Source organism: Tenrec ecaudatus, chromosome 10 (genome assembly GCF_050624435.1).
Source record: "Tenrec ecaudatus isolate mTenEca1 chromosome 10, mTenEca1.hap1, whole genome shotgun sequence".
Classification (NCBI taxonomy): Eukaryota; Metazoa; Chordata; class Mammalia; order Afrosoricida; family Tenrecidae; genus Tenrec; species Tenrec ecaudatus.
This window is the reverse complement of record NC_134539.1, coordinates 455,779-475,110: the sequence shown is the minus strand read 5'-3', so window position 1 is coordinate 475,110 and position 19,332 is coordinate 455,779. Positions and strand designations below refer to the sequence as shown.

Genomic DNA, 19,332 nt, shown 5'->3' with positions numbered 1-19,332 from the left:
ATGGCCATCTTGGCTAAGGACGCCCCGCACACACGCCGCACAGCTGCCGCTACACTCCCAGCGTCTTTTGTTGTGTGGTCATCCTGCTCAGAGGGCAGGCGTCTGGAGCACAGGAATGGTCCCTGCTGAAAGTGCAGGCTAGGCCCTCTGCCAGGCTCCATCCTCTGCTGGCCTCCCCAGCTGGCCACCTGACTCCTCAGCTCCAGGCCCCAGGCTCTCTCCCCACCTGTTTTCTCCTTTCAGCTGAGCCAATACTCCAAGAGAGCTCCAAGTAAGGCCTGAGCACCTGAACCTACCTGGGCTACCCTTCCACAAGTAGCAGGTTGGGGTAAAACGTGACAGAAATTAGACCTCCTCTCCTTTTTGTCCCGCCTTCAATTTGGAAAAATCACATTTCCCCAGTTCTTACAAAAATTAAGTTTTGTTCTATAATTGCCTCTTTTTAAAACTATTGTATTCTCGTTTAATTAATAGCTTTTGTTACTGATTTATCGTTTTAAAAATCAAGCGCTAAGCAGCACAGATGTCATGCTGAGCAATCAGTTGCACCACGTGACAATCGTGGTAATGGCCTCATATGCATGTGAATGCTAGACAAGGAAGAGAGACTGACCAATGGATGCCCGTGACATACACCATTGGCTAAGAATGCTGACTAAACCATGGACTGACAAAGAACAAACAAGCCTGTCTTGGAGGAAAAAAATATGCCTTACAAGTGAGGATGGTGAGACTTTGTGGTGGTTACATCATCTATTGTCAATCTGAGACTTAGGGGTGAGGGGGTGGGGCTTAGCCTGTCAGTCAGGTTGCAGCTTGATGATCTCACTTGGAGGTACAGGAGATACATAGCCCACTGGAGGCAGGACACATGCTCACTCCCTGCGAGGCATGCTTGCTGACAAGACACATGGAGATACACTAGAGCCCTGGAGCTGCAGGAGCCATGTGGAGACCCCTGCCAGTGCTGAGATGCCTCTGCCGCCACTGGATCCACAAGACTTTCCACCCACTGGCCTGTGATCTTCCTGCATTCGGTGTCATTGCGTGTGTTGCATGAGTCTGAAGAGGACTTTATAGATTGCCATGGGCCACATGGGCTGATAACAAACTTATGGACTTGATCTGGACTGGGCTGAGCTGTTTTCTCGAGATATTTTCTCAAGATTGCTCTTGTCTATAAAGCTCTTTCTTATGCACACAAGTCTCCCTGGATTTGTTTCTTTAGTCTATCCTGACTGAAAGAGACTTCTTCTCATATCCTTTGGACATATTATCAGGATGGACCAGGCCCTAAAGAAAGACATCCGGCCTTAATTCTCTTTCCCATCTTGCAAGATGGCAGGTGAAAAGCCTGAGAAGAAACCAGATACCAAGGGGAAGCAGCCTGAAGTCAAGAGAGCAAATGCCAATGGCCAAGAAGGCAACAAGCTCAAGAAGGGAAAGCCCCACTGCAGCGGAAATCCCATCCTAGTCAGAGGAACTGACTGGCAGTCCCCCTCCGCCCTGTAGTCCAGAAAGGCCATGTCCAAGAGGAAGCATTCAGTGGCCAAATTCGGGGTTGAGAAGCAGCAGTAGTAGGTCCTAGCTACTGTCACAAAACCAGTTGGTGATGACAAGAATGGCGATACCGGAGTGGTCGTCCTATGGAAGACATGCCCCGTCCGCACAGGAAGAGAATGCGCACCAGCAGCACCCCAAGGAGCATTCTGATTGTCCTGGTGGGACACTACTGAGGCAAGAGAGTGGTTTATCTGCAGTGTCTGGGCAGTGGCTTGCTGCTTGTGACTGTGTAGAACACACCAGAAATCTGTCACCGCCACCTCCACCAATATTGATTATCAGTGGTATGAAAATCCCCAAGCATCTCACAGACGCCTGCTGCAAGCAGCAGTAGCTACAGACGCCCAGACACCGGGCAGAGGAGATCTCTGACACCAAGGGAGAGAAACAGGAGATCACAGAATGCCGTAGACTCGGAAACTAGCAAAACTCAAAGATGCTCCCCAGCTCCTAGGCTACTTGCGTGCCACCTTCACGCTCACAGATGGAATTTAGCCTCACAAATTTGTGTTCTAGGTTTCTTGCAAAGACCCTAATTAAATAACTGATAAAATTAAAAAGAAAAAAGAAAGCAAGACATCAGGTGCGGTCAAGTAGAGGGTCAGCAAAAGGAGGAAGACCTCAAAATGCGTGGCATCGTGGTTTCAACAGTGGGATCCATGCGAGGCTGGCCTTATCTGGACGAGGCACTGCGCCACCTGCGCTAGGAAGGGCTGCTCTGGGTTGGCACTGTCTCAACAGCATGCAGTCACGATGATGGCCACGGCTGTTAGGGTATCCTTCCACTCGATCCCTATCCAGGATCCACAGGCCTCCTAGCCCTTGCCCTTACTCATTTGGATGTGCTCCTGTGTCCACTTTTTTTGAGTGTCTCCTGATTTGCTGTTGCTGATGCCAGAACCTTAGGGTTGGACCAACATTGACTTCCTCAGTCCTGCCCAGTGTTAGTTTGTGACAGAACCTTCAGAATCTGGTGACGACGCTCTCCCCTCCCTAAGACAGGTGCCATTGAGTCTGTTCCGAAGGGAAAGGGGTCCTGTGTACACTAGAAGGAAACACTGCCCAGTCCTGGGCCAGCCTCATCTCTGTTGCTATGTTTGAGCCTACTGCTGCAGCTACTGTGGAAATGACCTTATCTTGTGGAAAGTCTTTCTTTACTAACTTGCTACTTTATCAAGCAGGATGTCCTTCTCCGGGGACTGGTCCCTCCTGATGGCATGTCCAAAGCACATGAGACAAAGTCTCACCACCCATGTTCTAAAGAGCACTCAGCTGTGTTTCCTTTACGGCAGACATGTTGGCTCCTCTGGTGGTCCAGTGTCCAGTCCATCTTCACGGCCATGACCGTACTTTGAATGCACCGACAATCTGCTGGCCTTCTCTATTTGTGGTCCAGCTGTCACAGGCAAAGAAGGCGACTCAAACAGCATGGCTGGTGATAAACCCACCTTAGTCCTCAGAGCGTATCCTTGCTCTTCAACACTTTAAAGAGGCCTTTGCAGCCAATTTGTCCAGTGCAATACATTGTTTAAATTCTTGACTGCTGCTTCCGTGAGTATTTACCATGGATATGAGCAGTATGAGATCCTTGACAATTTCAATCTTTCCTTGAAGATCAAAATTAAGTGTTAAGAAATTCCCATTCTTAGCTATGTTATCCATGCTTTCTAAAAATCCACACTGTCATAGGACTTTACATAGTAAATAAAACACAGGCAAATATCTTTGTAGTATTTTCTATTCTCAGCCAAGACCCATCTGATGCCAACAACACTCTGTCCCAGGTCTTCTGAACCGGGCTTGCATTCCCAGCAGTTCCCTGTTCATGTACTGCTGCAGCCATTGAAAATAAACTTTCACTTGCGGGAGAGGAGTCAGTCAGGGAGTGTAGCAAAGAGGAAACATACAACTTTCCTCTAGTTCCTAAATGCTTCCTCCTCCACCGCTATCATGATCCCAATTCTACTTTACAAATCTGGCTGGACCAGAGGATGGACACTGGCACAGATAGGAACCAGAAACACAGGGAATCCAGGACAGATGATCCTTTCAGGACCAGTGGTGAGAGTGGCGATACCGGGAAGGTGGGATGGAAAAGTGGAACTGATTATAAGGATCTACATATAACCTCCTACATGGGGGACAGACAACAGAAAAGTTGGTGAAGGGAGATGTCGGACAGTGTGAGATATGACAAAATAATAATGTATAAATTATCAAGGCTTCATGAGGGAGGAGGGAGGGGGAAAAATGAGGAGTTGATGCCAGGGGCTTATATGGAGAGCAAATATTTTGAGAATGATGAGGGTAACAAATGTACACATGTGCTTTATACAACTGATATATGTATGGATTATGATAAGAGTTGTATGAGCCCCCAATAAAATGATAATAAATAAAAATAATCTTCAGCAACATACTTGCATAATTAGAAAAAACAACATCACTGCCATCGAGTGGCTTCTCACTTAGAGAAACCCTATGCAGGGTTTCTAAGACTGAATCTTATGGGAGCAGACAGAGCTGATGGAGTAGCAGCCCAGCACCATTCCAACAGCGCCACCAGTACTCCTTTGCATGTGATTTTGTTGGATACTGTCTGTACTTTGTTGGATCACCTCTCTTTGAAACTGGCCCAAATATGGTTCTTTTCTAATCGGTTGGCCACGTAGGTGTCGTCCAGATTTCTTGGCATAGTGGGGCGAGTGCCTCCTGTGGTGCCAACGGCGGGAGCGTTTCCAGAGGTACTCCATCAATTGCTGGAGGCTGGTTGTGGTTCATGTTTGCCAATACAATGCATTCAGTGCAGCAAAAGATCCCTGGTTGTATAATGAGTTACACATTGGGCTTCTAACCACAAGGTCAATAGTTCAAATCCACTAGCCGTGCTTCAGGAGAAAGGTGAGGCTCTCTTCTCCCCTAAGATGTCCAGCCTCAGAACCCCACAGTAGAGCAGTCTTCGCCTGTCCTGTTGGGTTGTTGTGGGCTGAGAACAGCGTGGTGACAGTGAGTGTGCTGTGTTCCAATGCAGGGCGGCCGTTCTCCTTTAATGCCGTCAGATTTAACCCTATGCTGCTTACCACCTCCTGAAATGGCTGCACGCCAAACGATTATTTAGTGTGCTCCTTCCATCTTCTCTAGTTGCTTCCTGGATCGTTCACTATTTTGCCCTTAGGATCCTTCAATATTTCAATAGTGGGCTTGAATTCTTTATTCAGTTCTTTTGGTAATACTGTGTCCTTCCTACTTGGCTTTTAAACCTTGGGTCTTTGCACACTTCATTATAATGCTTTACTTGGTTTTCTTGAGCCTCCCTTTGAAAATATTTGACTTCATCATTTCTTCCATTCACTGTAGCGCATCTGTCAGTGTGTCGTGCTATGGCGGCTTGTGTGCGGCTGTGGTGCTGAAAGCTATGCCCCTGGTATTTCAAATGTCCATAGCGTCACCCATGATGGACACATGTCAGCAGCGCCTCTAAGCCCTGAGGGCACACAGGTTACATGCTGGGCTGCTGACTACACAGTCAGAGATTCCAGTCCATCAGCTATTCCAAGGGAAGAAGGTGAAGAGGCTGTTCCTACAGATTTACAGTCTTGGATACCCAGTGGCACAGCTGACTCTGTCCTGCAGGTCACGGGGACTGGGAATGGACCCAGTGGCAGTGGCTTTGAGTTTTCTAACCTAAGACAGAACCGTCACAGCTGGACCAATAAACAACATCACAATGGATGGAGAAATGATTGACACTAAATACTTCCTTTTACTTGTATCCAATCAATGTTCATGGAGGCAGCAGTCAAGAAGTCAAATGACGTATCTGTCGCATCGTGGGACTCTGCCGAAGAAGACCTCTTTAAAGTATTCAAGAGCAAAGACGCCACTTGGAAGACTAAGGTGCGATCTTCAATCGCTTCAACATTGTGAATGTCTGCTCTTGCCAGTGCTGTGTGAGACCAGAACAGAGCTGCAGGCAGCCCTCAAGCCACAGCCACAGCCAGCCTGGGCCTCACCTGTTTTATCTCCCTTGGGGCTCCTGCCCACCTTACCTGTAGATCGCACGCCCGGCCTCCACTTCCATCCAGTCCAGGGCAAAGTCGATCTGCCTCACAAAGGAGGACATGCGCTTCACGACGGTGTGTGCGACACCCAGGACAACCGTCGGCTGCTTCCGCATGATCCTGCAGGGCCAGGGGACCTGAGTCAAGGACCACAGAAATCGAACCCTAACCCCATCTGCAAGCTTCCCCGCAGAGACGCCTGGGATCAGGCGATGGGGAGGCCCTGTAGCCAACCCATGGGAACAGCTCTGGGCCCTCTTCTGGAAACCTAACAGACACATAGCAGCCATCACCTACTCCCACCTCCCTGCCCCTGCCTCCACACAAGCTGCGAAGTGCCCAACCCCCCGCAGGGAGAGGCAGGCACTAGAGGGAAGTGAGGATGGGGAACAGGGGATGGGCGTGAGGTGGGACTGCAGACTTGGGCAGTACAAGCAGCAGAGGCACCTGGGGTGATGACGGACATAGGACCACCACACAGGTCTGTCTGGCCCATATGTCAGACCACTGCTAGGAGCTGGGGGCCAACAGAAACTCAGGCCCAGGGGTAAGCAGAGAAAAGGCTGTTATTGGGTGGGCTGGAGGGAGGCGGAGGGAGGTGGTATCACTGCTAACTGATGTGCTGAGGGGTCATGGGAGCACTGCCTGAAAGTCAGACACCCTGTTGGCAGGGGGAGCCCAGACTCAGGGCAGGCACCATGGGACACAGATGGGAGGGCAGGGCACTGGGAAGTGTAGCGAGCAGGGCACAAATGGGTAGGAGGGCAGGGTGCAGGAATGGGCAGGAGCCAGTCACCCTAAGGCGCTGCATTGCAGGCCCAGAGGACCGCAGGACCTCAGAAATGAGCCAATGTGATCCCCAAAGGGTAAGCCAGGCCCAAGAGAAAGGAGGAAGCAAGGCTGCACACCATCTGATGGCCCAACCCACCTGTCTGCAGGTGCGTACACGCACTGTCGTGCACATGCCATGCATGCCACACATGTACACACATCAATATGCTGCATGTTATCTGTGCTGTCACATGCACATCACACACATCATACAGGGACACACAAGCTAATATGTTGTCATATCTTCCTGCTGACACACACTTCACTCATTATACACAAACCTGCACACACGCTAATATGCTGTCACATACCACACATGCATGTGCAAATATACATGTCACCATCCACACGCCACACACATAATACATGCATGCATGCTAATATGTTGCCACACATTCCTGTCACACATGTCACACATACATGTGCACACTGTTACCACATGCATGCCCATGGACATGCCACGCACATCATACGCACACACTTGTACACACATTAATATGCTGTCACACCACGCACATTCATATATGCACACACCTACTACACACAAACACTAGCATGCTGTAACATCACACACCATACACACACATATGCTGCCATGCTTCCTGTCACACACATGCGTATGCACACACATTCACACCATTGTGTACAACCACGTGCATCATGCACGCGCACACGCGTGGTCCCCACGGGTGGCAGAGGCCTCACTCGTAGAAGTGGCTCTTGGCGATGGAGAGGAAGCAGCAGTCCCTGTTGGCCTTAATGGTGAAGATGAGGGGCTCGCCTGTGAGCACAGCGAGCTGGCCCACCATCTCCCCGGGGTGCGTCAAGAACAGGCAGGTCTCCTCCTGGCTGTCAATCTTGCGCTGGTACACATGCAGCAGCCCCGACACCACGAACAGGATGTTGACGTCCTGGGAAGGCAGGAGCATGTCAGGCAGGATGGCCAGCCCCCGCGCGGCCTGTGCCCTGTGCCAGTCATCCCCTCGTCCTGCCTGTCTCTGAGTCACCTGCCCCCTGCTGCATCACCCATCACATGTACCAGGTACACCCTCTGGCCTTCCCCTGCTTCCTGCTCGCAGAGCCCTGGCCCTGTCCTATCTGCCTGACTCCTGGTTGCTCCCCCAGGGGAACCAAGAAAGGGCAGAGTTTTGTTGCTACAGTGCCCTTGGGTCCCTAACCCTGCCTCTTCCCCCGCCTGAGCCCCAGCACCATGTGCCCAGATGGGGCAGCACACACAGTCCCAAGTCTGCAGGGCTGGCCTCTGATGGCCTGGCTTGGTGTGACACACCCAGGAGAGGTGACAGTACATGACCGCCGTCAGGGGTATCTGAGGCTCCATTGGAACCCCCTGGGCTTCAGTTCCCACATCTTGGCAGAGTGGCACTAGCCAACTTGCCCCAGGGAGAGAGGCTGTGGTCACCATTCAGGATCCAAAGCTGCAGACACACCTGGTCGCCCTGCCTGGACACCACAGTGCCCGCCGGCACGTGGAGAAGTGTCACTCGGCCGTCCAGCAGGGAGGGGTCCTGAGATGGAAGTAGGGAGGCAGTGAGGCAGCCAGCCAGGAGCCACAAGACCGCGTGAGCTTGCCCATCATGGCCACTACAGCTGGCACCAGGGGTGGGTGTGTCAGAGGGGAGAAGACACTCAGCCCGAGCCAAAAGCACTGTCCCCAGAGAAAGGGGGCAAGGCTTTAGGAGGCCCTGCCCACAGAGAAGGCCGAGTGTGGGCTCCTGCCAGAAAGACCGGTGCAGGGCACAGAGGGACACAGCTCGGCAGTGGGCAGAGGTCCCATCCAGACAAGGGGGAGCCCTGCCTCACCCCTGCTCTCCCACCACTCCACTGCTTTCACCCTGCCTACCCGCCCCATCCCCCCTCACATCCAGCTTCATCAGCGTAAGCAGGTCCTTCTTAGCGGCCCTGAAGATGGCATCTGTCTTCCTGTTGGTCATGGCCTCGTCCGAGTGGCTCTGTAAGTAGCGGAAGATGGCAGACGGGGTCTCCGACACGAACACACTCTTCTTGGACTGGAGAGAACAGAGCACTGGCGTCAGAAGGCTGGCCCAGGGCCTGGGGTCTTGGTCTGGGCAGGAGGGGCTGGCTGAGGGCCTGCTGCAGATGCTGGACTCCTGCCCTTGAGGAGGGACCGTCAGGACCCACCTTGCCAGCTGCCCAGCTCCCAGCATGCTCGTCGGTGTGCGAGGAGGTGCGAGCGTGGCAGTAGGCTGTCTGCAGGTCCAAGCTGGTCTCCACCGAGCTACCTAGATGAGGAGGAGGCACTCAGGGCACCCACTTCCACTCCAGGGGCTGGGACTTCAGGAGAGAGCCACAAAGGGACACTGAGGACACCTCACAGGCCCACCCAAACTCCAGGTAGCCCAGAAGCTGGTGCCCCCGAGTGCCCAGCTGCCTCCGCTGAAGACCCTGCTTATTTGTCCACCTCCTTGGCCACAGATGACAGGTCTGTACAGTGCAGGCATCAGGAGAATGCAGCCAGGCCTTGGTCACCCATGTGCCCAGCTGCTGCCTTGGAAGGCCTTGCTTGGATGTCCACTCCTTAGCTGAAGACAATGGGTCTGCACAGCATGGGGGTCGGGGCTGGAAGGCAGGCACTGCGGATGCAGGTGAGTGTCAGACAAGACACTGAGGGAGGCGCCAAATGATGTGGGCACCTGGCAGGCCTCTAGACAGGAGTCCCACTGACCAGACAGTCAGAGAGAGGGCGGCTGGGCAGCCAGGAAAGGGACCCAGGCTAGCTGGACCTGGGTCAGCCACCTGGGGAGCACACCTGCCGTGTTCATAAAGCTGCCACCAGGCATGGGTGCCTCCATACCAGGCAGCCTGTGGGACGAGGTAAGGGCCAGCCCTCAGGTGCCTGGCCTGCCTGCCCCAGGCGCCCGAGGAATGGGCCCGAGGGTTGGTGCAGCCGAAGGGCACATCAGTGTATGCAGCACCACCAGGCTTGTTGCGGATTGAACTGTGTCCCCAGTGTGTGTGCACTTGGCTGGGCCGTGACTCTCGGGATCCCATCCTTCTCCGTTCTGTGGTCTAATGTCATTGTCTGTGTTGTAATTCCTCCCTCGCTGAGGCAAATGAGGCGGGAGTAGGCACCATTAGATAAGGAGGCAGGATGTACTGCATAATCTACAGGGTGAGGACGCAGCTTCAGTCAGTCCTAACTTGAGATAAAAAGTAAGCCACAGGTGATGTTGCGTCGAACCACAAAGAAAGAGGGGCCAGAGTGAGTCCAGCCTTTGGACCCAGGCTCCCTATGTGGAGAGCCTCCTAGACCCGGCTGAGAGTGAAGCCAAGGCACATGGGCATCACCAAGGGCCACCAGCACACAGACCTAGCAGGAGAGCAGGTCGAGAGGGCACCACCTGACTGGCCGCGCACACGTTCAGGAGCTGATGGGAGGCCAGCCTCAGAGACCAACAGGCATCTGTGGGGCCCTGACGCACCTGGCTGTATGGTTGACTTGTGCACCCCAAATGTGGTACAAACCCTGTGGTTACCATCCCCTGCTCATCTCACCCTGGCACGGAGTCTGCAGCTGGGCCCTGAACGGATTTCCTTGGAGACAGCAAGAGATCGCTAAGGAGCCAGGAAGCAAGGTGAGGTGATGAGGATGCTGAGCCAGACTGGAGGAAGGGCTCACACCAGCAGCTCGGCAGGTGACCCATGGAGGAGGGAGGGGTCCAGACAGTGCAGGCCCGTTCCCTCTGGGTCTTGGGCTCCTGTCCACACCACACAGTGTCACACTGGCCTCCATGGGTTTCCTGGCCAGTGGGGTGCCCCCGACACACAGGGAGCAGGACTGTACCTGATGGGGCCCCAGGGCTGGGGTCACTCGCTGGGGTCTCTGGGAGCTCGTCACAGACAGGAACTTCAGCCTCCTGGGGGGTCGATGGCAGTGGGACAGACAGGCTCCTCCGCAGCAGAGGCCCCGAACTCCCTGAGCAGGCGCCCCTTCCGTCTGGGAGGTGGGGAGTGGGGAAAGGCAGGTAAGTCAGCTATGCTGTGGGGAGGGGCATAGCTCCAGGGGTTCAGGGTGTGGCCAGAGAAGCTCCACCCTCCAGGCTATCCCACCTCTGAGGGTCACAGGGCCAGGGCACACCTGGGTGGGAGGACTCTCTCAGAGGTTTCTCATGCCGCTCATCCAGGCTCCCAGACATCTGCCTCTTGGCCACACTGGCCACAGACACAAGTGGAATGGCCTGGCTCTCCTGAGGGGGTAAAGGAGGGTTAGCAGGCCAGGGTTCTGTGGTGGCCAGGGTTTCTTGGGACTTGGGGCAGCCTTGCAGGAGCTGGATGTCCCACTGTCCTCCGTGACAGGGACAACCATGGAGGGAGATCCTGGTGGCCCAGGCCCAGTTGCTGGCCGAGGGCACGCTGGCAGTCCTGACAAGGGGCATGCTGAGGGTTGTGTGCTTGGTCAGCTCCTTGCTCCTGTCACAGAGGTTTGCTGGCAGGACTCAGTCGCTGGTGGAGCCTGTGGGTCAGGCTGCCCTCTGGGAGAGCCAGCTCTGGCTCCACCCACGCCGACTGAGCACCACTGGCAGCTTTGGTGTTGGCCTGCTCTGCTCTCCTGGCATGGGCAAGGCCAGGCAGTGTGCACACACAAACCCAGCGCAGGTGGTACGCGTGCCAGGAGGGACAAGCTAAGCAGGATGTTCACAGCTCACGTCAGTGTGTGACCTGAGTACTCAGCCCCGGGCAGGCGGCACTTACGGGGTTGAACAGCTCCGTGGTCAGGCCCAGGTAGTTGTGTAGTGCCATGAAGGTCACCCGCTGCAGCCGCACCATGATGATCTGAGGAGGGCGGCCACTCAGCAGCAGCACCTGGCTGAATAGCCGGCCTGACGCTAAAGCGGGTGGGACACCTGGCGCCAGAGCTGTCCATCTGACCCTCCCCCAGTGCGACACTTCATAAAAAAGGATCTTCTTTAGGGGGAGGGAAGCTGATCCCCTCTGCCTAGTGAGGGCCGACCAGTTTTTTACCATGAAATGTAACTGAAGTGAAAAAAAAACAAACCAGCCAAGGCCCCTCCCTCCTGGTCCCCAGACCCTGCTTCGCAAACCCTCCACCCACCCAGGGCTGAGGCCTCCCTCCTGGGACCCTGTCCACCCAGCATTGGGCAGGGCAGAGCCCCATGGCATGCAGACCCTGCAGTCTCCGAGGCCGCCCATTCTTCAGCACCCACCTGCACCACCCGCACCAGGGTCTCGGGGTATTTCTCAAAGACACCTTCCAGTGCCTCGGCTGGCAGTCGGAGGATGGTGGAGGGGGCAGCTGCACGGGCCGAGACTGTCTTGTATGGGGCAGGGTGACCCTGTGACAAGAGGCCCCATTAGTCACTGTGGGCTGTTCCCAGGCCCCCTTCCTACCACCTGGGTCCTAGATGGGCAAGCTTCCGCCCTGCCTCCAGGGGCGCAGGCCCCAAAGCACCAGGACCTCCTCAAGCTGGGCAAGCGGAGCCTCGGCTAGCAGCCCAAGTTCCCTGTGCTTCACCCGCAGGCCTCAGAGGCTTTCCTCCAGCAGCTGGCGGCAGAGTGCTTACATGTTGGGCTACAAACCGCAGAGGTTAGCAGTGCAAAAGCGCCAGCCACTCCACAGGGGAGACTAGGCCTCCCCTCCTGCACAGAGTTCCAGTCTCAGAAGCCCCAGGGCAGGCCCCCCACCCCACCCCTGTTGGGCCACTGTGAGAGGACACTGACTGGACGGCAGGGGTTGGGAGAGCTTTCTCCTTCTAGGCTCTCCGTGGAGACCCTTGTCCATGCTGAGTGTGAGTCCTGGCGGGGTGAGGGCCATTTCTCTGTCTTGCAGCCATCCACCAGTCCCAGCACCATCAGCTGAAAAGGTCACCCTTTCTCTTGATCTGCCTTGGCACCTCAGTCAGAAACTGGCCGACTCTGCCTGTGTCTATTTCCGGGCTGCAGTGAGACACTTCCAGCAGCTTGCAGGCAGTCTTGAAGTCATAGGTGTTTGTGAGTCACTGGCTTCCGCCCCTCTGGCGCTTCTGCTGCACTGAGTCATTTCAGAAGCGGTCTATCTCTCAGAACAAAGCCTGCCGGGACTCTGACTGGAGTTCTGTTGGACCGTTTGGGGAGAACTGCCGATACCACATGGCATCTTCCCGTCTCCGAATAACTTGAGTTCTTTCATCGGTGAAGCGGCAGCTTCACACAGAGGTCCTGCACATAATTTATTGGATGATTTCATGTATCTTTGGTGTTAGTGTGAATGCTACTGTTTTTAACGTTTACATTTCCAGAAATACAACTAATTCTTCCACATTAACTCTGTATTCTTATAGACCACGCCTAAGTCCCAACAGCTTTCCTATAGAGCCCGTGAGCTCTTCTACGTAATCACATGGTTTGTAAATGAGGAGAGGTGAGAGAAATTCACTTCCTGCAGAGCTTTCCTTCAAACCTCAAACTGTTCTAAACATAAAGGCTACTACACAAAAACTAAGATAAATTTTAAAATTCGACTGGGAGGCATTTCCTCCTCTTCACTTCTCTGGAGGTCTGTGCATTTCCTAGGGCGGCCAGTTAGCCTGCGCATCCTGGCAGGGGGCGTGGCTCTGAGAAGAGCTCTGCAGATCACCTGTTTCTCTGGAGGAGCTGTGGCCCTGTGTCCCCCAGGGAGCCTGCTCGTCGCTCCAGAGCAGTCTGCAATGCTCCCTGGGAGGCTTCTGATGGCGGTAGGGTCAGGCGGCGTGGGTAGTTTTGGTCCTCCTCCTTTTTTGCTGGAGGATTATCGATTTTCTTGATGATTTAACTTACTTGCCCAATTTGGTTTTCAATTTCACTGGCTTCTGTTCCCCCACCTTTTTTTTTTCTTTTTGTTGAAAGATGGCAAATGCCCGGCTGTTCATGATGTGCTGGCCAAACTGGGCCATGCCCACCCCTTACCTCCTGCTCTGGCACGAGTCCCTCCTGTCAAGGCCAAGTTTGATCCGGTCCCCGTAAGGGGCCCATCCTCCAGGCAGGGCAGGGGCTAAACCAGGCCACAGGGCCGAGGACTCACTGTGATGATGTCCAGGATGCTGAGGAGGCTGTGGACACTGTCTCCTGCCAGGACCTCCTTGACCACCACCTCAGTGCCGTCCTAGGGGTGGGCAGCAGAAGGGGGCCATCTGTCCATCTACCCAGGCCATCGCAGGCTCAGCCTTGGGCCCCCAGTGCTGGGGAAGCAAGCGCCTCCCACTAGCCACCCTCCTCAGGGGCTGGAGGGCAAAAGAGGCAGATAACCATGCCCCACCCACCCTCACCCACCCCACCAGCATCTCAGCCACAGCTGCCTTTCCAGGATGGATTCAACCTCAAGCTCAAAACACCAGTTAGCTAGATAATAAAAATTCCATTATTTTTTCATTACATGTTCCCACAACCTTTCCCCTTGTGGAAGTCCCAGTGTTTAGAGAACCCCCTGTTGGCAAGGAGAGAGTGTGTAGAGGACCTGGTCCAGCAGCAGATCTCAGAGCACTGTGGGGGCATGGTCCCTCCTCCATGGCCCCCCACTCCACAGCCCAATGGGGTTCAAAGGTGGGACCCACACTCTACTCAGAAAGGAGCTTAGGTTTAGAAACCCAAGATGGGTAGCAGTCCCCCTGTGAACCTCACACCTGGGCAGCCTGAGCTAAATTGGAGACTCAGGACAGGAGGTGGGCTCACACACTACCACGGCCCCCTGGAGAGCTGGAGGGGGGCACATTCAGATGAGAGTAGAGGCAAGCACCCAACTTCCTGGCGACTGCCCTCGAAATGAGGTGGGTTGTGAGCAGAGGGCTGAGGGCTTGGTGTGTGAGGTGAGTCAGGGACTGCAGGTGCTGGGACTGCAGGTGCTGAGCCAGCAGGCTAGGACTTTCCGTTTGAGCGTGGAGGGCGGCTGAGCAGCCCACCGAGGGGCTCACCGTATCCTGCACGCAGACCTCCAGCCGCCCGTCCTGCACCACGTACACACTGTTATCCGGGTCCCCCGGCCGAAACATGTGCTCCCCCTCACGCAGCGTCATGAATACCATGTGCTTACACAGCTCCAGAAACAGCGGCTTTTCAAAGTGTCCGAGGACCCTGGGAAGGGACGGAGGGAGGGCCGGCCGGCCAGGATGACAGTGCTCACCACTGGGCTCCGCTCCCAGCCTGCCCCAGGCTTGCCCCCATCTCCACCCTGGCACTGGGGTGGTGCCCCTACCGGACGTTCTTCAGCATGTACAGGACCTCAGAGGGCAGGTGTGAGCTCTTGACGTCAAACTCTGTCAGGTCGGCCTCCAGCAGGGAGGGTGGGGGCTCCTTGGGTTGGAGTGTGGGGTACTCCTTCTTGAACCTCAGGATCCTCCGGGCAGAAAGGCCACCTTGAGGCCCCGGGTGGGGGAGGTCCCCACCGCAGCAGCCTCCTGCCCTGCCTGCCCTGCCCCTTCCTGTACCTTCTGGCCAGGGACAGCACCTTGGCTCTCTTCCTCACCCGCTGCCGGGGTGCAGCACTGCTCCCCACAAGCGTGTTGGGGAGGGTGGTCACCTATAGGGCACAGAGCCTGCACTGAGCCACTTGCCCAGAACACTGGCTGCCCGCCTCTCACCATGGCTGTAAGACTGGGAAGGCAATGGATCCCCCAAGCCCTGCCTGCTCTGGAGCCACAAGGCCAAGAGGGTATTGAGGCCTTTACCTTCCTCATGATCTTGCGGCCGTAGAACATCACCTTGTCCCTCTTGCGAAATCTGTACTGCGGAGCAGCAGGCTGCGGCTGTCCTGGGAGGAGCGCGAGGCAGGCCTCAGCCAGAAAGGTCCCACACAGGCTACTCCACCTGCAGAGGCCACCCTGGGTCCCATCCTCCCTGGCTGCCATACTCACGAGCCTGCTTCACCCTTCGGTACACAACAAAGGTGCCACAGCCAATGAGGAGCAGCGTGGCCCCGATCACAAGTCCAATGAGCTGGCGAGAAGGCGGGAGAGGGTAGGTAAGCAAGGCTCCGTGGATGCGGATCCCAGTGATCCAGGTGCCCATCACCTGAGGTGCCCATCCCCGAGGTGCTGGGTGGTCTCACCAAAGTAGACTGCAAGTTCTCCACGGTATGCTGTAGCCCCCAGTAGCGTAGGGTGGGGGGGTCCAGACAGCCGTGACCCTGGAGCAAAGAAGCCAGGGTCAGGGCTGAGAAGGGGGCAGAATTGTCACTTGGGTACTGATGGAAACTCACCCAGGTGGGTAGGGCTAGCCTGCAAAGGGCCACACAGCTCCCTAGAGCTCATCCGCCCGCCCAGTGGCTGCAGCAGAGACCCACCTATCCACTGGCACTGCAGTGACACAGGGGTGGTGGAGAGGAGCCACTACCAACCCTAGGGACACCACTGCCTTGGCAGCCCCTCCCTGGTGGTGCTAGCCAGCCTGCTGCCACCAACACAGTCCCAGGACCATTTGGTGTCAAGCCCTCCAACAGTGTCAGCACACAGTTCAGGGGCCTGGTCAGGCAGCGAGAAGAGAGTGCACAGCAGGAAGGAAGTCAGCAGTCTTGTGGGGACACTGGGGCCCTCTAAGTCCACCTACTGTGTGCCCCTTCAAGCAGCCACCCCAATAGCCCCAAGTCCGACTGAGCGGGGGCCCTGGGGACCCAGGCATGCAGGTGGGGCAGTAATGGGCAGACTGGGGGGCGGAGAGGGGACATCTCCAAGAAGACTAAGAGCCCTGTCCCTCCATCAGCCACCCAGCTCCTCCCTGCAGACAGCTCAATGCAGGTGAGGCATACACTGAGCCTTTCCAGGAGGAACCAGTGTCCAGGTGCAGCAGTCACCAGCATCAGGGGCGCTGGCTTTCACTGCAGAGTCTGGTGGAAAGCCCCCGGGAAAGAAGGCACTCTAGGAAGTTCCTGGAAGGATGTCAACTGGTCAGGGATCAGACTGAACCGTTACCCAGAAGCCTTTGCTGGGCCCTGGCTGGGGACAAAAGTGGATCCTGACACACTGCTTGGTGTCCTGTTGGCTCAGGTATGTGATCACTGCCAGGACGCAGGCAGGGCTGTGGGAGGTGGCTGCAGGTGTCCCATTGGGGACCGGCAAGGGCCCTATGACCTCCCAGTGTCCTGCAGTCACATGGGCCGTCAGCCGGGGGGGGGGGGGGGACGGGGGGGGGGCGGTGAGGAGCACTGCTGACTCTGACAAGCAGCGTCTGGGGTAGTGGCGAAGGAGCCTGTTCTCCCAATGTGGAAGGAGAACGGTGTACTCTGGCTGCATACCTCCAGACAGGTGCTGGGATCGTTCTCCATCGCTAAAACCAGGCGATCAGAAGACAAGAGGGTGCAAATGGGCAGAAGCTGACAGTCCGTTGTTGTCGGTCACTAAGTGAAACTGCTGCCGCTGAAGAGCCCTGAACTCCAGCTGGTTGACTCCCGCTGTCCTCCGCCTGTAAAGAGCCCTCACGTGGCCACAGTGAGACAGACCGAGGCCAATTCACTGACCAGGCATCTTACTGGGTCAGGGAGGGCGAGGCGGGGCTTCCAGTCGGCAAGGGGGCGGGGCTACCACAGGTCAGTGGTGGTTCCGGGAAGCTTCCAGAGGGGTGTGGGGTAGGGGGGTGGCGGAGCTCCCACAGGTCAGGGGGCAGATCTGGGAGGGCCATAGTCAAGTGGGTGGGGCGGTCAGTGTTACAGTCGCTTCCGCTAGCTTCCTGATGGGTGCAATCCTATCTTGGCTCTGGGGTGTGCTGGTGACAGAGGATGAGGAACATTGTGAGGAACTCAGGTTCCAGCAGCAGTCCTGTCATTGACTGGCCCGGAGTGGGGACCCTGCTGAGCAGGCTTACTGGCCCCAGGCCGCTCAGAGCAGGGACAGCAGCAAGGTTGGCTGCCTTGTCACGATTTCCCCCCAGAGAACTGCCCAAGAGGCTGCAGCATGGGGGTCTGTGCCCCGTTCCTGCACTGGCCCCTGCCTGCTCCAGGGCCTCACAAGGGCGCCCTGGGTGGGCTCTGAGCTGAGCTGCTGAGGGACCCTGAGTGTAAGACACTGGGTGGGGGGAGGGGACCCTGGGAGAGGGAGCCTTGAAGGAGGCGACCCTGGGGGTCAACTATGGGAGAGGAGGTCTTGGAGGAGGGGATTCGGGGGGGGGTCACGTGGGGGAAGGGACCCTGGGGGTAAGGATCCTCGGAAATGGGACCTTGGAGGAGGGGACTCTGGGAGAGGAGACTGTGGGGGAAGAGGTTCTAGGGGAAGGGACCCCAGGAGATAGGACCCTGTGAAGGGACTGGGAGAGGGACTCTGGGAAAGGGGACCCTAGGGGAGGAGATCCTGGGGAGGTCCTCTATGGGAAGGGACCCTGGGGGAGAGGACCCTGGATAAGGGGACTCTGGAGGAGACCAGGCCCCAGGGGGATGGGACTCTGGGGGAGAGGATTCTAGTGGGGAGGGGTCACCCAGGGGGAGAGGACATGGTGGGTCAAAACCCTAGGTGAGGGGATTGTGAGGAAGACCCCTGGGGGCCAGTTCAAACGGACCCGGACCTACGGCTTCGACACACCGCCCTCAGAGGCAGGCGAGGCACTGCGAGGTGGAGGTCTCGGCCGCGGTCGGGGTCAGCCCTACTAGGGTGACGGGGGCGATGGACGCTGGGGCCAGTTAGTGCCCAGCAGGCATGGGTGGAGGTGAGGAGCCAGGATCCAGGAGGCTAGTCGCGGGGTTCCGGGTCAAAGGGCAACAATCGGTCCCCCGACCGCCCCGGCTCCGCCCCGGCCCGGGGGCAGCTCCCACTCACCCGGCCGGCGCCCGCGCCCCGGACGTGCGCGTCCCCAACGTCACACCCCGTCAGCGAAGGTCCCGCCTCCTGACCCTGAGTCTCCGGGGGCATTGGCCGAGTCTTCAGGTGGCCCCGCCCCTCGCAGCACTGAGGCTGCGCATTGACTGCGGCGGCGGCGACCAATCGGAGGAGCTGTTGCTCTGAAGTGGTGCGGGCTGCTGTCGGCTGGAAGCGGAGCGTGGTGTGGGCTGCTGAATCGGGTGCGTGCAGGGACTTGGGGGCCCCGGGGTCACTAAGTGGGAGGTGGTCTGCCAGGGGTGAGGGTCTGGAGCCACCAGCGCCTCACGCGCCCTCTGTCTGTTCCCAGGCGGCGCTATGGGCATCCTGACTGGAGTGACCCGCGGCTTGGTCCGGGGAGCGGACCGGATGAGCCAGTGGACGAGCAAGCGCGGCCCGCGCACCTTCTACAAGAGCCGGGGCGCCAAGGGCACCGGCGTGCACGCACCCGGCCACAAATTCGTGGTCATCAAAGAGATGGTTCCCGAGTTCGTGGTCCCCGACCTGACCGGCTTCAAGCTCAAGCCCTACGTGAATTACCGCGTCCCCGAGGGCCTGGACACCCCGCTGACAGCCAAGGAGCTCTTCCTGCAAACGGCTGCCCCCGGGATCGAAAAAGACTTTAAAGAGGGGACATTTGACCCAGAGAACCTGGAGAAGTATGGATTTGAGCCCACACAGGAAGGCAAGCTCTTCCAGCTGTACCCCAAGAACTTCCCACGGTAGGCAGTTAGGGACTCCTGGGGGGAGCTTTGGAAAAGTCCAATAAAGCCGCTTTACAGCGTGTGTGGTTTTGTGAAGTGAGAGGATGTCACCCATAGGTTACACCCCGCTCTGAAAGCAACTCTGTGGAGGTGGACAAAGCATTCCTTCCCCCTACCCCCACCTCCCTAAAAGGCTTGAGGAAGAATGCAAAACCATTGAATGGAATTATGGTGCAGATTCATCCATTACTCCTACCCCAATTCCTCAATACAGGGTTTTCAAAGGGACTGATTTTAAAAGTCTGATCATCCTTGAGGCAAACGTAAAAGATGCGGCCAAACTGGTAATTTGCTGTCTCCTACTCTGGTTGCACTTGAGCCAGAACC

The 19,332-nt window shown here is 56.5% G+C and overlaps 2 protein-coding genes and 1 pseudogene across 4 annotated transcripts in view; 2 read left to right on the top strand and 1 right to left on the bottom strand.

Moving 5' to 3' along the window:
• Positions 1–18,269, bottom strand: part of PNPLA7 (patatin like domain 7, lysophospholipase) — a 41,380-nt gene extending 23,111 nt beyond the window's left edge. For 2 of the 3 annotated variants that reach the window (XM_075559729.1, XM_075559732.1), the window contains exons 1-18: positions 18,203–18,269; positions 16,693–16,859; positions 15,511–15,588; positions 15,317–15,398; positions 15,131–15,213; positions 14,891–14,982; positions 14,659–14,799; positions 14,378–14,537; positions 13,492–13,572; positions 11,660–11,788; positions 11,187–11,267; positions 10,573–10,681; positions 10,279–10,431; positions 8,616–8,716; positions 8,336–8,482; positions 7,904–7,981; positions 7,161–7,366; positions 5,613–5,744 (exon numbers count right to left, since the gene is read on the bottom strand). In XM_075559729.1, the coding sequence (XP_075415844.1) occupies positions 5,613–5,744; positions 7,161–7,366; positions 7,904–7,981; positions 8,336–8,482; positions 8,616–8,716; positions 10,279–10,431; positions 10,573–10,681; positions 11,187–11,267; positions 11,660–11,788; positions 13,492–13,572; positions 14,378–14,537; positions 14,659–14,799; positions 14,891–14,982; positions 15,131–15,213; positions 15,317–15,398; positions 15,511–15,588; positions 16,693–16,722 (1,883 nt within the window). In that variant the 5' untranslated portion in view covers positions 16,723–16,859; positions 18,203–18,269. Of the gene's footprint in view, positions 1–5,612; positions 5,745–7,160; positions 7,367–7,903; positions 7,982–8,335; positions 8,483–8,615; positions 8,717–10,278; positions 10,432–10,572; positions 10,682–11,186; positions 11,268–11,659; positions 11,789–13,491; positions 13,573–14,377; positions 14,538–14,658; positions 14,800–14,890; positions 14,983–15,130; positions 15,214–15,316; positions 15,399–15,510; positions 15,589–16,692; positions 18,160–18,202 lie in introns of those variants that run through there. The other variant, XM_075559730.1, reaches the window with a different exon arrangement.
• On the top strand, positions 1,339–2,079 carry LOC142457770 (large ribosomal subunit protein eL6 pseudogene; annotated as a pseudogene).
• A 16-nt stretch (positions 18,270–18,285) lies between the features above and the next one.
• On the top strand, positions 18,286–19,025 carry MRPL41 (mitochondrial ribosomal protein L41). Its single transcript, XM_075559736.1, has 2 exons — positions 18,286–18,444; positions 18,552–19,025. Exon 2 carries the CDS (start codon positions 18,560–18,562, stop codon positions 18,965–18,967), a length of 408 nt encoding a protein of 135 aa, XP_075415851.1. The 5' UTR covers positions 18,286–18,444; positions 18,552–18,559; the 3' UTR covers positions 18,968–19,025.
• The last annotated feature ends 307 nt before the right edge of the window (positions 19,026–19,332 follow it).